General features: G+C 36.0%; 1 protein-coding gene across 1 annotated transcript in view; it reads right to left on the minus strand.

The window, feature by feature from the left end:
* GRIN2A (glutamate ionotropic receptor NMDA type subunit 2A) overlaps positions 1 to 14506 on the minus strand; it is a gene marked incomplete at both ends in the record, with an annotated part of 179307 nt that overhangs the window by 37883 nt on the left and 126918 nt on the right. The window contains 5 exons of the mRNA XM_080618947.1: positions 3638 to 3867; positions 7057 to 7182; positions 11623 to 11776; positions 11901 to 12069; positions 13479 to 13684. Coding sequence (XP_080475073.1) covers positions 3638 to 3867; positions 7057 to 7182; positions 11623 to 11776; positions 11901 to 12069; positions 13479 to 13684 — 885 coding nt within the window. The remainder of the gene's footprint in view (positions 1 to 3637; positions 3868 to 7056; positions 7183 to 11622; positions 11777 to 11900; positions 12070 to 13478; positions 13685 to 14506) is intronic.

The following is a 14506-nucleotide window of genomic DNA, read 5'->3' on the forward strand; positions in this document are numbered from 1 at the left end:
AGAACTGACAATCTCATTAAGTCAGTAAAGTATTTACTGTTTCACAACAGTTTCACGTTTCACAAATGTTAAATACTGACTTAATCCAAAGATTTGCATGCTTGCCTGAAAAGGCTGGTAGAGCAGTTATTTGTTGTTGTTCTGAGGAAAACACTACTAAAATAGCAGAAAATAGTAAATATTCTCCCTCTGTTAACATAGATTTTAACAGGAATTATGGCTGGTTTGGAGTGATAGAAAAGCACCCATATTTGAGCTCTCTCCTTTCTTGTTTTACCAGACAATGCTGACAATCTGATTTCTGATCTTTGAAAAATATAGCTATTAGTAATTCTAACACTATTATTATAATCATCAGGTACCAAAATGCAGTTGATATCTGTGCCTGACAACCCTCAGAAAGCACTGTAAAGATGTAATATTGAATTAGCAAGATGGATTTGGATAAGAAATTGGGATAAGTGATCCATGCTGCCTTTCAACCTCAGCCTGCCTGTCCTGTTACATATTTCTTAGTAACTCTAGATCTTGTGATATCTTGTTGCACAAAGATATAAAGCCAAGGTTACAAGAACACTGTAATCTTGCAAAAATAAGGAACTTGCAAATGGCACCATTAAGGCTTCCTGTTAAGGCTGAAAAGAATCCCCTAGATCACATGTACGTGAGGCATTTCTTAAAACGTGACTCTGGAGGAATCACAGCAGATAAATACTTTGCAAGACAATTCTGTCCGCTGCTACCTACGCTCCCTTAGTAATTTTATCACTCTTTCATCACATGAAAAGGGCATAAATAGCCTCAAAACTTACAAGTGCTACATATACCAGCTTTGCTGGATACTTTTGGACTCATTTTCTGTACCTTTCTATGAACACAAAGCTTTTAAAAAAATCTTTTACATACAGAAGAATGTCAAAATATAATTTTCTTCTCATTTTCTGAATCATTTGAGTTTATGAACACCTACCCCTAGTAACTCCAGTACATGCTGTGCCATGTATTTCTGGTGCCACATAGATGACATGGCATTCAGAAATGTATTAGCAATATTAGGAAGGTTGAGGAAACTATCGAGATGTCTTAAAGCAATGAGGGGTAAACTGTACATTATCAAGTGTTCAGCAAACCTGGTGAACCAGTGGGAAGATGTTGAATGCTGAGGGACAGGGATGACTGCACAGAGATAGAAGGGATTTTCTGGGCTTCTCTTCTCTGTCTGTCACACAGAGCTGGACTGAGAATCTCCAGTATCTCTAATTGGGAATACTTTAATGCATTGACAATACAGCACTGACAAAAGAGCTTGGCTCTTCAGTTGTACAATAAGAAAAAAGGGAGAGGGAAGAAAAGGAAACTGATTTACCAGGCCAGAATTTTTAAAAGAATGTATTAAACTTCTACACGTTACCTATTTCAAATTAATTTGACCCATACTTCTGTCCCTTCTCACTGGCCTCTGTCTACTGCTGCTTTGCTTGCAGCAAGGGTCAGAGCTCCTGCTGAACAACAGTAAAAGTGATTGCAAATTCCTGAACTGTTCTCTTATCAGTAACATCGCAGCAACAAGGCAAAGAGGGGAGAAAAATAATTTACCATGAATTGAGTTACACTCCCATAAATTGTCCTTTAATTATTTGAACTTTTACTAACTGAGAAACCTCAGGACTGTGGAGAGGCAAAACCTGTGTGCAACAAGAATAATGTTTTGAATGGCTCATTGCTTTTTTGGGCTTCTGGCTTGTTCAGTTTAATCAGAAAAGGCATGGCAACCCTGATTCATCTCAATGCTTCAGGCCAAAGAACTGTAAAATAAAAACAAAGGTGGCAGATCAAATAAGTGATCAACAGACCACACAAAAACAGATGGTATTTTCTGATTCAAGTATTTTTCTATTTTTATTTTGCTTATTTTTGTGGAAATAAAATCCTACTTAGCAGAGAGAATAAACAAATAACAAACATAAGGAAGTTATTAGCCAAAAGCTACAGAGTGAATACTGGCATCTTCCCAGCCCATAGGTGGGAATGACAAACAGCCAGCAATGAGAGGGAGGTAAGGGTGCCCTGGCAGACCTAGATGCTAGTGCCGTGCCAGGTGCAAGCCAAATCCCAGGAAAACTTTCTCACAAACAGGAGAAAGACATTTCTCAAATCCCTTTTTTTAATCATCAACAGAAAAGCCCCTTTCATATCTGTCACTTACTAAGAATATTGTCTTAAAATAAAGGTATATTTAACAGTCTTGATACTCTTTCAAAAGCTCTGGAACAAAAACTTAATAAAACCAAAATACGATCACTTTTTGTTTCTTTTTATCTGTCTTTCCTCTAGCCATGCTTGTGATTCATGCTTTGATACTTCAGGCAATCAATCAAAAGCTGATCATAAAAAGCAGTTAAAACAAAAACCAGAAAAAAGGCTATCTGAGCTGTTGCTTTCTTTAGAATAACAATTTACTTTTTCTGCTGTCCTTTGAGAGAAATCCCTTGTGAAATTCTCCCCTGTGTTATACTGTATTTAAACATCACTTCTAATGTCAATATTTAGCTTCAATTTAAAACAGCTGGGCACAAACTTGAAAATAGCGTGCCCTCCATGTATTTGGAGCATATTCATCACAACAATCGTTCTGCAAATGGGCTTTAATCTCTCCATGCAACAGCACTATTACAAAGCAGTCGAACAAATGAAAAAAAAGGAGAAGTAATTGCTAGGTTTCTGATGTATAACATTATTGATTAAATTTCACAAAGCTCTGGGGAGTGTGCTTTCAGGAGAAGAAAGTTCAGTCAAGCTAGAACAAAATGAAAAATAAGCATATTTATTATTTGTCAATTTGTGTGAAACCCAAGCAGGGTTTAAGTAAACTATCAGAGTCTACTTTGGTGAGTAAAATTGTCAAAGTGAAGTTCTCACAAAGGTTCTTAAATTAGGAAAGCATCTTCCACAAACACATCAAAATTCTGCACCTTATCCCAGGTAGCTTACAACTCACTTCCATGTGATAACACAAAACCTCAAATTTTCTTAGGTTTGTTTTTCCTCCTGCCACTTTATTCAACAAAAACATTCAAAAAGACAATATGTATCTTTTTTTGTTATTTCTCTTTGCTTATTTGTGCTGGTACTACTTTAAATCTGAGCTCTTTCTGTAAGTTCCTTGAACACTACATAGAAAGCAAAAAGACATTTTTTCAGGAGCATTAACTAGCTTCTGATGATTACTGGACAGTTGCTGGGTTTATGCTTATTTTTTCAATTAACATATTATTAATATTCCACGTAGAGGTAATCAAATAATTTTAAATGTGCCTTCTCTGCGTTCAAGCCAACTTTTACAATTTTCAAGCTTTTGTCTATTGGTGAAGCATTTTTTTTAATCAACCAGGAATTGCCTTCCCTCACGAAATTAAGGTACTCTTCAATTAATGCAGTTACTTTTGAAAAGGCAACTCAGACTTTGAAAACAGTCTGATATTTTAATGCTTTGTGTCTTAGGTTTCTTAGTAAAGGCTTACACTCAGAATAAAATTGTCCAGTTTTAGCTTATTATTTGCTCAGAGGATTTTTTTAGCACAAAGTTGTAGAGGATTATGAAGAACAGGCACTGACCTCTTTTGAGCTGAAGACCTACCTTTTTATCACTCAGCCCAGTCACTTGGTCAACAAATTCCTCTTGAATCATAAAGGCAGCTAAGTTGGCAGTGTAACTAGCTAGGAAAATGACAGCAAAGAAAGCCCAAACCGACACCATGATTTTACTTGTTGTCCCTTTGGGGTTTTGCACAGGCACAGAGTTGTTGAATACCAAGCCCCAGAGTAACCACACTGCCTTTCCAATGGTAAAGGATGGTCCATGGGGATCTGTAATTGCAAAGAGCCATTATTTAAGTTGCAGTTCAATTAAACCTTGCCAAGATACACTACATAATAACAACAAACTGCTCACATGGTTTTAACATGGTTAAAAAATTTTTCAATACAAACTCAATGTACTCCCAATGGAATGAAGGGATTTACCATAGGTACTCTCTATTATAATTACATTAATTTCCACATTTCTAAAAAATAATGCAACATTTTTCTATGTGGCATTTAGTTCAAAAGTTTTAAAATGCAAATGGAAAGCATAAGTTTGGAGGAGAAGCAAACTGGTATGTCTCTTCAGCAAGGTAGAAGCCACAGTACTGCCCCTTTCAGCAGACATGTAAAATGAGAAACTGTGGGTTTAAGTCTTAATGATTCAATTCTAGTACTTCAATCTTCTAACATTATGCTTTCTGAAGTTTATGTAAGCATATTTACGATTAAAAGATGTGAATCATTCTACTCATCACCTACTAGTGCAACTTTGCACTCGGAGGCTAAATCAGTAAGTCAACACAAAGAAGCTGCCTGTATAGATATGTGACTTACAGTATACCAGACTCCGGCAACCTCACGTGCTCAGAGTCAGTTCTGTGGCTTCAAACATGTTGTCATTACAGGTAAAAAGCTGTCCCAGCTGACCCATTCTGTAATTTTTGTTATCCCTGTTTGCATTCAGCTTTTCATTCATCCCAAAGCAAGCAGAAGTTGTCAGCACAATGCCCTCATGTCCACACAGCAGCAGAAGTGGTTTAGCAATGCTATTATCCACTTAAAAGACCTGTGAGAGCCCTGTGTGAATAAAGGTGTCCTGCGTTCAGCTGTAGCAGAGATTTTTCCCCATTTTAGTACCTGGTGCTGTGCTGCTTTTTTCACTTTATCCTGAGAACAGTGCTGATAACACACTAAGGTTTTTAGTTGTTGCTAAGTAATGCTTACTCTGATTAAGGACTTTCAGTCTCATGCTCTGCCAGTGAGGAGTGGCACAAGAAGCCGGGAGGAAGCAGAGACAGGACACCTGACCCAAACTACCCAAAAGGATATTCCATACACAGCACATCATGCCCAGTATATAAACCAGAGGGAGTTACCTGGAAGGCCCAGATCGAAGGCTCAAGTCGGGCTGGGTGGTGAGCAATTGTGTTCTCTGCCCTTGTTATTTCCCTTATCGTTATTATTATTGGTGGTAGCAGTAGTGGTTTGTGTTATACCTTAGTTACTGGACTGTTCTTATCTCAACCTGGGGGAGTTAACATTCTTCCAGTTCTCCTCCCCATCCCTCCAGGAGCAGAGGGGAGAATGGGAGTTAGAGCAAGCAGCTGCGTGGTTCTAAGTTACCAGCTGGGCTTAAACCACGACAAAAGGGAAGTTTGTTCTTAGGCAGACCTGGGTAAGTACACTGCAGACATCACATACTACTCACCATCTGTACTCCTTTATGCTCAAAAGAAAGAAACAGGCCTCCCCTGACTGTGACTCATCTGACCTTTTTATAGGTGTCTGTTTTTCAATTAAATGGCAATGCAAACAATAAGCTCTGATGCAGACACCTGTAATCCTACCTCTTTCCCTGCTCCATTCTTTTTGCCAAGGAGATGCACATTACAAATAATAATAATCTAATTATTATTAAAAGAATAAAACCCAAAGTGGGGATACTTAGTGCATGTTATCATTTCAATAGAAACACTCTAATACAGTGCAAATCTTTCACAGTGCAATCAAGCACTACATCTTAGGTTATCTTCTTTCTATTTTGCAGCAGTGCTAAGAAGAGTGCAGTAAAATAAATGCAATGGAGCTGGTGAATGGTTTCTGAAACTACCTTCTAGAACCATTTACGACTGAGCTGATAAAGGGATAATAGGTATTTTCTGAGCAACAGTGATAAGGAAAATATATATCAAGAAAGCAGTCTAAAGTTCTGTTCATGCTACTGGAGATTGTATTACCATTGAGCTTCATTCTTGCAAAAATGCTTAGGGAAAGGGCTAATCTACATAAAGATTCCCATTTATTTTAAGTTTCCATGTTTCAAATGAACAACAGCTGGATTCGTGGCAAGTCTCTATATCTACATTAGGATACCATAATATGCCTTTGTAGCTGTAAGTACAGCAAATAATTCTGGCACATGAATTGGCACAGAAAAGAACAGCCTACCCCTAGATCTCCAGTGACTTTATCCACCTTTAATTTCCTCTTCCTAAATATAGTTTTTATTTTGGACAGAGGTTACACATTTACCATCTTATTGAAATGATAATGTTATCTGAACATTGCAATAATACCTTTTCTCAGTGAACTGGCCAATCATAATCTAGAAGAAACCATTAGCTTGCAATAGTTCCCAGAACTACGTTCGCCAAGCTGGAATATCTCTTGTTATAAAATAAAGCAAGTATGATTTAGAAATTAAAACCAGGCTTTACTCAAAAAAAGAAAAGGAAGGATGAGGGCACCAGAATACATGGAATCCTCATTCTCAGGTCAAAGTGTTAATAATAAACAACTGCAACTTTCACTGAGACAGGCAAGCTGTGGATTAAATTTGTTGTGCTGTTATATTTTGAAATTGAGGTTTCTCTAACCAGTGATGCTACACAGGAAGAAGTGATGCCCTTCTACCAGTGGCTTCATTTCAAGTCTGAGTTCATCAGATCATTTGCAGGGAATATATAAATCTACGTACAAAGCAAGTGCTATTTTTCCGGATCATCCTCCACACCAGATTAGATCACTTTCTCTGAACTAACTGTGAATGTGTGTCATGAGTCTGTAGAACTTCAATGTCTTTTTAAGCTGACACTGTACAAGTGATACTGTGTACTAACCATATACTGCCTGAATCCAACTCTCTGGTATCACCCTTCTATAGGATGATCTCAATTAATTAGAATACAAACATGAGCATATAAGCACTTAAGAAACCATATTTTCTACAAAGAGCAAACAGATTCATAGCTGCTTTCACTGTTTTATTCCTATGCTATGTTTTTTTCACAGAATCACAGAATGGTTGATTGTTGAGCCTGGAAGGGATCATGGAGGTCATCTAGTCCAATCTCCCTGCTCAGGTAGAGCCACCTAGAGCACATTGCTAGGGATTTTAAAAGATGGAGGGCAAGGGCTGGAAAATACATGATTATTTTATAGTTCCAGGGTTGTGTAAAATGCAAAGCTTACCTCTCCCTTGTGCCAAGTTCCTGTTATATCCTACAGGACTAAAGTACTCAAATATGAAGACAGCCATGGCAGACACAATGAGAAGCATCACAAACATCATCACCCAGACAGAAGCACTAAAAGGCTCTGCAGCAAAACAGACAAGAGAAACAGTTCATTAAACCAGTCCAAGAATTCTAATGTCTTTGGCTAGGCAAGTCCAGCAGTTTTCTTTAAATTAACTTTTACCAATACAAATGCCAGCAAATAACTAAGTACCAATATATGAAGAACTGCTGTTAGTGTATTACCCAAAATTCATAAAGTCAAAATCTTAAATGTAAGTTACAATTCAAAAACAAAGGCTGCACAATTTTTCTTGACAAAGCCTTCACTGACTCTGAGTGGCAAATAACTGGTTTGACTGTATTCAGCCTACAGTCCATTTCTAAGCAGTGGGACATGCATTTATTAACAGAACGGGCAAACCATGATAACTGTTTCTGCAGAGCAAAAGCAATTAAGCATATGCTTAATACATCTGCTAATTGAGTGAAGCAGACTCACATTTTCTAGCCAACAAAAAGTGTCACAGAAGAAAGCTAAATACCTGCATTCAAACTCATTTTTTTAATTTCAGTTTGTTTTTTTTTTTCTCTTTGTGTTTAATTTCATCTACCTGCAACGAAGATGTTGTTTTTACCAATTGCAAACACATCCTTTTGAAAGTCTCATTCTCACCTGGAAGCAAATTTCTGAAATCAGAAGGTTTTTATGGAAAACTGAAAGTCAGATTGAAGGACAGGAAATCCATGATTTAAGTAAAAGAAATAGGTTGGAACAGAAATCTAAACCCAGCTTCAAATATCAGACTAAATGCCAACTTTTTGAAAGGACTGGATGTGGTAAGGATATGTGATCTGGTATACGATAACACGAAGTTCTTAAATATCACATTGCCCAATTCACAAATTTTCTGTCATTTCAGGAGTCCCTGTGGTAGCTGTCGTGGTAGCTGTCATGGTATAAGGATATATGTGAGAAATGTTTTCTATGGCAGTCATACCTCTTTACCAGATCAACTTATGTGGGGCACTTTATATACTAATTTTGATAGAAAATGCAAGTGTGTGTTCTGAAGTGGGAGGAAAACAATCTTAATACGCTATTTCAAATTAGCAGAGACTCAGAAGCACTTGAAATAAGAAGAATCAGTGTGTTTCAATGCTTTGCCTGTGTTTGAAAGATGAGGGGGTTCCTCCATCCTAATTTCTTCATTCTTTGGATTTAAATTAATATTTGAATAATTGAAAAATTCTTCCACCACTGCAGGAAATGACTATAGGTGAGAGTTGAGGTGTGCTAAGCCCAATAGCATAATCTGAACCTTGCCCAAGTTAGCATGAATGAGTCACTCAGAACTAGAATGAAGTATAATAATTTGGGCCGAAGCATGGAAATATCTTCTTTCAACTAGTGTAATTGTTTGTTCAAAGAGAATAGTAAGTTAGCAAAATAACAGAATTCTTAAAAGGCAGAGAAAGATCTGTTCAGATGCAGACAAGTAAAGGGTATTATGTAGCCAAATAGTTAATAACAAATATTCCATGAATGGATGTATTAACTGGATTAAATTGGAATTCACATAAAATTATTCACTTTTGACAACATTCTGACTGAAGAAAGCAGGTTGATAAAACTCTTATCAAAAGCATCAGCGTAGAAACAGCAATGGTGATTTGTCAAAATCTAAATAAGGAAAAGGGCAAAACAAGCAGATGTGAATAAGTGAGCTACAAATTACAGTTTAAGCAGAACGCTCTTTAATAATTTCAGCAGTCTGGTAAATAAGGTGGAGGATTAAAAGAAGCAATAGGAAAATAAAAAGCTATTTAGCAAGCAGCGAGACTGAACAAGTACAAAATCAATGGAATAACACAGTCGATTTTCCTGTCATATTAGAGATCACATTCCACATTCAGCACTGCTCTTTGATTCTCAAAGGGCACAAAGAGAACTTCCCTCAGGCAAGCAGCAGGTTTTAGAAGAAGTTTTAGTAAAGCTATGATATGGCAGAAAAATACTAATATATGACTTGCCAGTGTATATTTCAAATGATTGGGAATGGAGAACACTGAAAAACATACCTTACTCCACTAACTTGGAGGTATACCTCCCACCAAAAACAGTACTTAAAAAATACAGAGAATAAATAAGGGCATAGATTTCCTATTCTACCAATGCATCCAAAAAAGAAAACTGACCTCACTTACAAATTCTCACCCTCTTAAAAACATAGATATTTGGAACTGAGGTTTCCCTTATTTTGTTTGTTTAAATAAAGGTGAATCAAATGTCTACAGAATCTTTAAATAATTCATTTGTTGATCAAGCGTATATGAATTGTAGCACAATAAGAAAACATTTTAATGTGGATAAAATTCGCATTTGAAGAAGACACCTACATCAGAATCAGAACACAGCAGAAAATGAGGAAAAGGCTGTCAGCCCAGTAGTTCCTTAGATCTACTGGACACAACAATTGAATGGAAAATCTAATTCAGACAAAACCCTGTACTGGTCTACATTCATAGTAGCAAATCACAAAAACAGGTATTTCATAAGCTGTCATCAAGTGCTATTAAAAAAAATATTGTATTTGACAGATTCAAAATAATATTTTAAAAGAATGATGCAAAATGACTGTTCGTAGACATTCACTTAATTGAAACAAAATCAGTCTGTGAATAAATTCAGTTATCTGGCTGATAGCATTTTGCATTGTAAAGCATCTTACTACTTGAAATATACAGTCAATCCCAGTAAAGTGGAAGTTCTATCTACATGTAAAAAGCCAGAACATACTTCTGAGAGCACAGACTTGATTTATTGCTACAAAAAATTAGATTTCTTCAAAAGTAATGCTATTCTATATAGAACTTTATGAGATGGGGCTATTTACCATTTGAATTATATATTCACCCAACTGAACAAATAACATTAAATGCATTTTAGGAATCTAAGAAATATGTTGTGGAAAATGCAAAAGTTGCCTCTTTTGATTGTAGCTGTAAGCAGGTTTTTAGGAGATAAGCAGATTCTATAGTAAAAACCAACTGCATTTGCAGCACATTTAGAAAGCACTCCAGTACTTATACCCCAAATTATAATTTCAACATGCTGCAACTGCAATTTAAAAAATGATTTATCTTTACAAGTCAATGACTTAGAGAAATGAAAAGATACTATCTGAATACTTCTATTAAAATACAGCCTCTTATAATTTAATTAAAAAGTCTTTAATTCATTAAACAAAAATATTAAACCACCAACAAAATCTGTTTAGGTATCACTATGTTTGTGAAGTTATTTGATTACTCACTGTATTATATTTATTTGCATCATCTCTGTAATGTACCTTTATGAAACAGGTATGAGAAATAAGCTCTCTTGCTAAATGGTGATTCTTGTGCAAGAAAATCCAGTCATTTGCCCACTTGTAGCTGATACTACACCAACATCTGCTCCTCAATGGCTATAAGCAGTTTCAGTAGAAGTGAAGAATTTACACTTGTCAATCTAAAAGAAACCTACCATCAGTGATGTAAAAAAAGTCATCAATGGACTTGAACATACTGGACTGTTCTACAAGACATCTGGAAAATATGGCTAGCTTTTGGGTTGTTTGGGTTTGGTTTTTTTTTCCAGTTTCACTTAAATGATTTTAGTGTCACTAGCACTATTTTCCACTGCAAAACATCTTTAAAAATACGGTCCCCAAATACACTATGAGGAACATAAAAGCATTCCAGGCACTTTTGATCCATCTCATGACTCATTGTGTTTCAGATTCAGGTAAATTTAGGCTAAGCACTAAATAGAGAAGTAAACACTAAACACTAGAAGAGAAGGAGAGGAAAATAATGAAAGGAGAAATAAACAATTGAAACAAGAAGCAAACAAGGAAAAAAGACCAAAGTCTTTGGTTTTTTTATATCTCATGTCCTTTTTGCCCAGCTTTCTTTTCTTTGTTATATCTCCACTGTTCAACTGCATCATCACAATTCCGCTGTTCAATTGCATCAATGGAGAAAACACTCAGAAGCTCTCCAGTGCAGTAGTACAGTGTTCAGAAATCAGAGGGAACTGTTATTGAATTAGCTGTCAGACCTCTTCTGATCATAAGGGAGTCTCTTTTTGTTAGCTGTTCTACAAGTTATTTTTAAATTATTTTGTGAATGTGAATATTAAAAAGATACGAAACCATTTATAATGGGCTAAACAAGCATAAAATAGTTTGTAGAGAAGCAGTATTTGAGGAAGTAATTTTCCCAACTGATGATTTTGGAAATTCTGTATTCACATTGAAATAATTTGCTTTCACTCACTGCATCTGAAACCAGCAGCACTATCTTCATGTGGTAATAGTCACATTAATCAGCAGGTCAACACAGTACAAACTTCCTAATGAAGAATTCAAAAGTTGACAGAAACATGCCAGTGCACCGTAAAGCTTAATGAACAATAAAACCTGCCCAACTCTATAGAAAGGCAATTAAATGATCTGGATGGGTTGGAGAATCATACCTAGAAAAGCAGATGGTGAAACTGTGCCATTGCTCCGTGACACCATGACACTAATCCCAGTCTCAACAAATGGCACTGAAAAGTCAACCACTTCAGAGCGCTCTTCATTAATAGTGAGAGACCCCACAGCCATAACTGCACGATGATATACCACCTGATCCACAAAGAGAAGACACCACCAATATTACTCAGTACAGAATACCTCATTTCTCCAAAATAATGAAGAACAAACATTGCTAAGTTCTTACTTAAGAGATCTTTTACCTAACAGAACTTACTTCACCAATCATTCCATTCCACACATTATTGACTTTTTTGCCATGTTTCCCATTAGTCACCAAATACAGGTCATAGGTGAACTTGACAGTTTTAGACAACTTCTTCAAGATATCAATGCAGAATCCTTTGCAGCACTTCTTTACATTAGTCCCCTCATTAGTTGAGTTGCTGTCAACAGAGAAGAAAGACAAACATTTCTAATGGGAAAAACAGAAGAACCACAATAGCAAAATTCAGCATACTCTGAAATGACATTTTGTCATACTTGTGAGTGACCAGGTTTTCCTGAATCGATGGAGAAATAATCCACAGGATGCTTTATATGGTATTTGTAGCTCTTACTAGTCATAACACAGTTGCTTGATGAGAAATAAATGGAAGAGTAGACCTTTTATGACATACTTTCTGCTTCAGCATCTAGCCTCTTGCACTTCTCCATCAAGACATAGTCTCCTCTCAATAATCTCTCTCTTAGACTTTGATTAAACATTTATTACTTTTATTCTCAAGACAGAAGACTACATGTTATTTAGTAATTAGAAAAATTCCCAACATGTATGTTACCTAAAAGCACAGCAGTTCCCTGTACTGAAAATGAATGCTGCACCTTTTTCTGTACTTTGAGAAGGTGAATTTCAGGCCACCTTTGAGTGCAAACACAAGGGTTTCCCTTTATTTTTTTTCTGAAATGTTAATTTCATGACTCTAAGATCTTTCTAGTATGTGTCTTCAGAAGCCAAGGCAATATTTTAAAGCCTTTGAAAGAATTCAGAACTAAAACAAAACTAGTTTAAAACTTCACCAACTACAGTTATGTCAAAAGAAACATTTTTCTGGACTTCAGGAAGCATGTACACAACCATTTAGGAGTCTCTGGAAATCTTCAGAAACATGTCTTATAGTCCCTACCACCTGCTCAGTAAAAAAATGTTTTTATAGTCTGTTCATAAATACGTAGACTGAAGCACAGAATGGTGAATCAACACTAATAAATTCACAAAGATAAATTTTCCACTGATTTCTAAAGACTTCTGCAAAGCAATCAAAGCGGGGGACTTGTCTCTATATGGTGTGCCATAGTGCTTTTTTATGCTGGAGTAGTTTATCCTGTACCAAATTTCAGCATAAACATACATGAGGAGATACTCTCAAATTGTTAAAGACAAATTAAAACAGGCATATTTCAACATAAATGGAAAGAATTCAAAGAGGACTCATTAAAGCAATCTTATTTTAGAGTGCATTCTTCTTCCATGTGACTGAAAAGGGCTAATTGTAATTGACTTTGAATTTGCTATACACTTACTATGTTGTTAATCCAATGTGAATTCTGTGTCTATAACCAGAACCTTTCAACTTATTTATATCAACAATAAAGAAGATGTGCAATCAAGAGTATACAATGTGGGAAATAGAAAAAGAAAGCAGAAATGAAATACAGAAGGAAAAGCAAAGATTGGAAGCAAGACGAAAACAGCAAAGTATCAGAAAACAGTTATATGATGAAATAAGCAAATAGGGGAATATAGTTTTCACTCAGGGGAAAAAAAAAAAAGGAATGTTGTGTATTTACTTACTTAATTTTGACAAATTTACGACATGGCACAGTGTTTTTCTGGCAACTTTCCATCAAAGGATCCACATCCTCAACAATGACAAAGGGAGCCTCTTCCAGGGTGACAATATTCAAATGGTTATCGTCAGGGTCACTGTCTGCGAAAGAGCTGTACCTTGGCCAGACAGAGTACTTCAGGCTCAGGGAGTTGTTCTCCCATTTCCCCACCTGAAATGCCAAGATACACAGGCTGCTGATGTGCTGATGTCTCATTTGACAAATGAGAGCTAATATTAAATGTGCTGGAATACAGGTACAGGAAATTACATTGCAAAGATGGTTGCCTTGGGGTTTTGTTATCAAAATTACTTAGAACTTTTCAGTAATTGCATGAAGTGAGAAAATGCACTGTGCTGAAGACAAATAAGGTAAAATCTTAAGAGATAACAGCTTTATAAAGCTGGCTGACATCAGTTAACACTATCTATAACCTTGCCATAGCTGTGCTGAAATTTGATATGCATCATTTCCATTTGAGCCAGAACAGCAACCAGATACGCCACTTATAGTCAGGACCATCTTGCAGTAATGAAAAAACAGTTATCAAAAAAAAAAAAAAAAAAGTAAAAGAAACCAGCAGCAAACCAGAAAAATAAACTACACCCCCCCACACACATATAAATCAGATTGAGAACCAAAGTACCATAATATAATTTCTGCATCTTCTCAAAAAGAAGACTCTTCTATTTTTATGGTTTGAAAGCCATTGTGAAAGCCTTTATCATTGTACCTGAGGCAGGCCAAATGACATTTCTAGTAAGTACAAGTACAATTGTGCATGATTTAATTCTTATTACAAATAACATATTTTATTCTGCTTCAATTAATTCCAACTGCTAAGGGAGTTTAAGAAAGCACTCCCCACTTTACATTAAAATTGTCTATTTATTTACTATTATACCTTATCCCTTCTAAACTAAGCTACATTTCTTTCCACTTCCAGAAGACCAGGAAGGGGCATATGATTTAAATATTTTGAAAATTCTGGCA

Source organism: Psittacula echo (assembly GCF_963264785.1).
Source record: "Psittacula echo genome assembly, chromosome: 5".
NCBI classification, from domain to species: Eukaryota; Metazoa; Chordata; class Aves; order Psittaciformes; family Psittacidae; genus Psittacula; species Psittacula echo.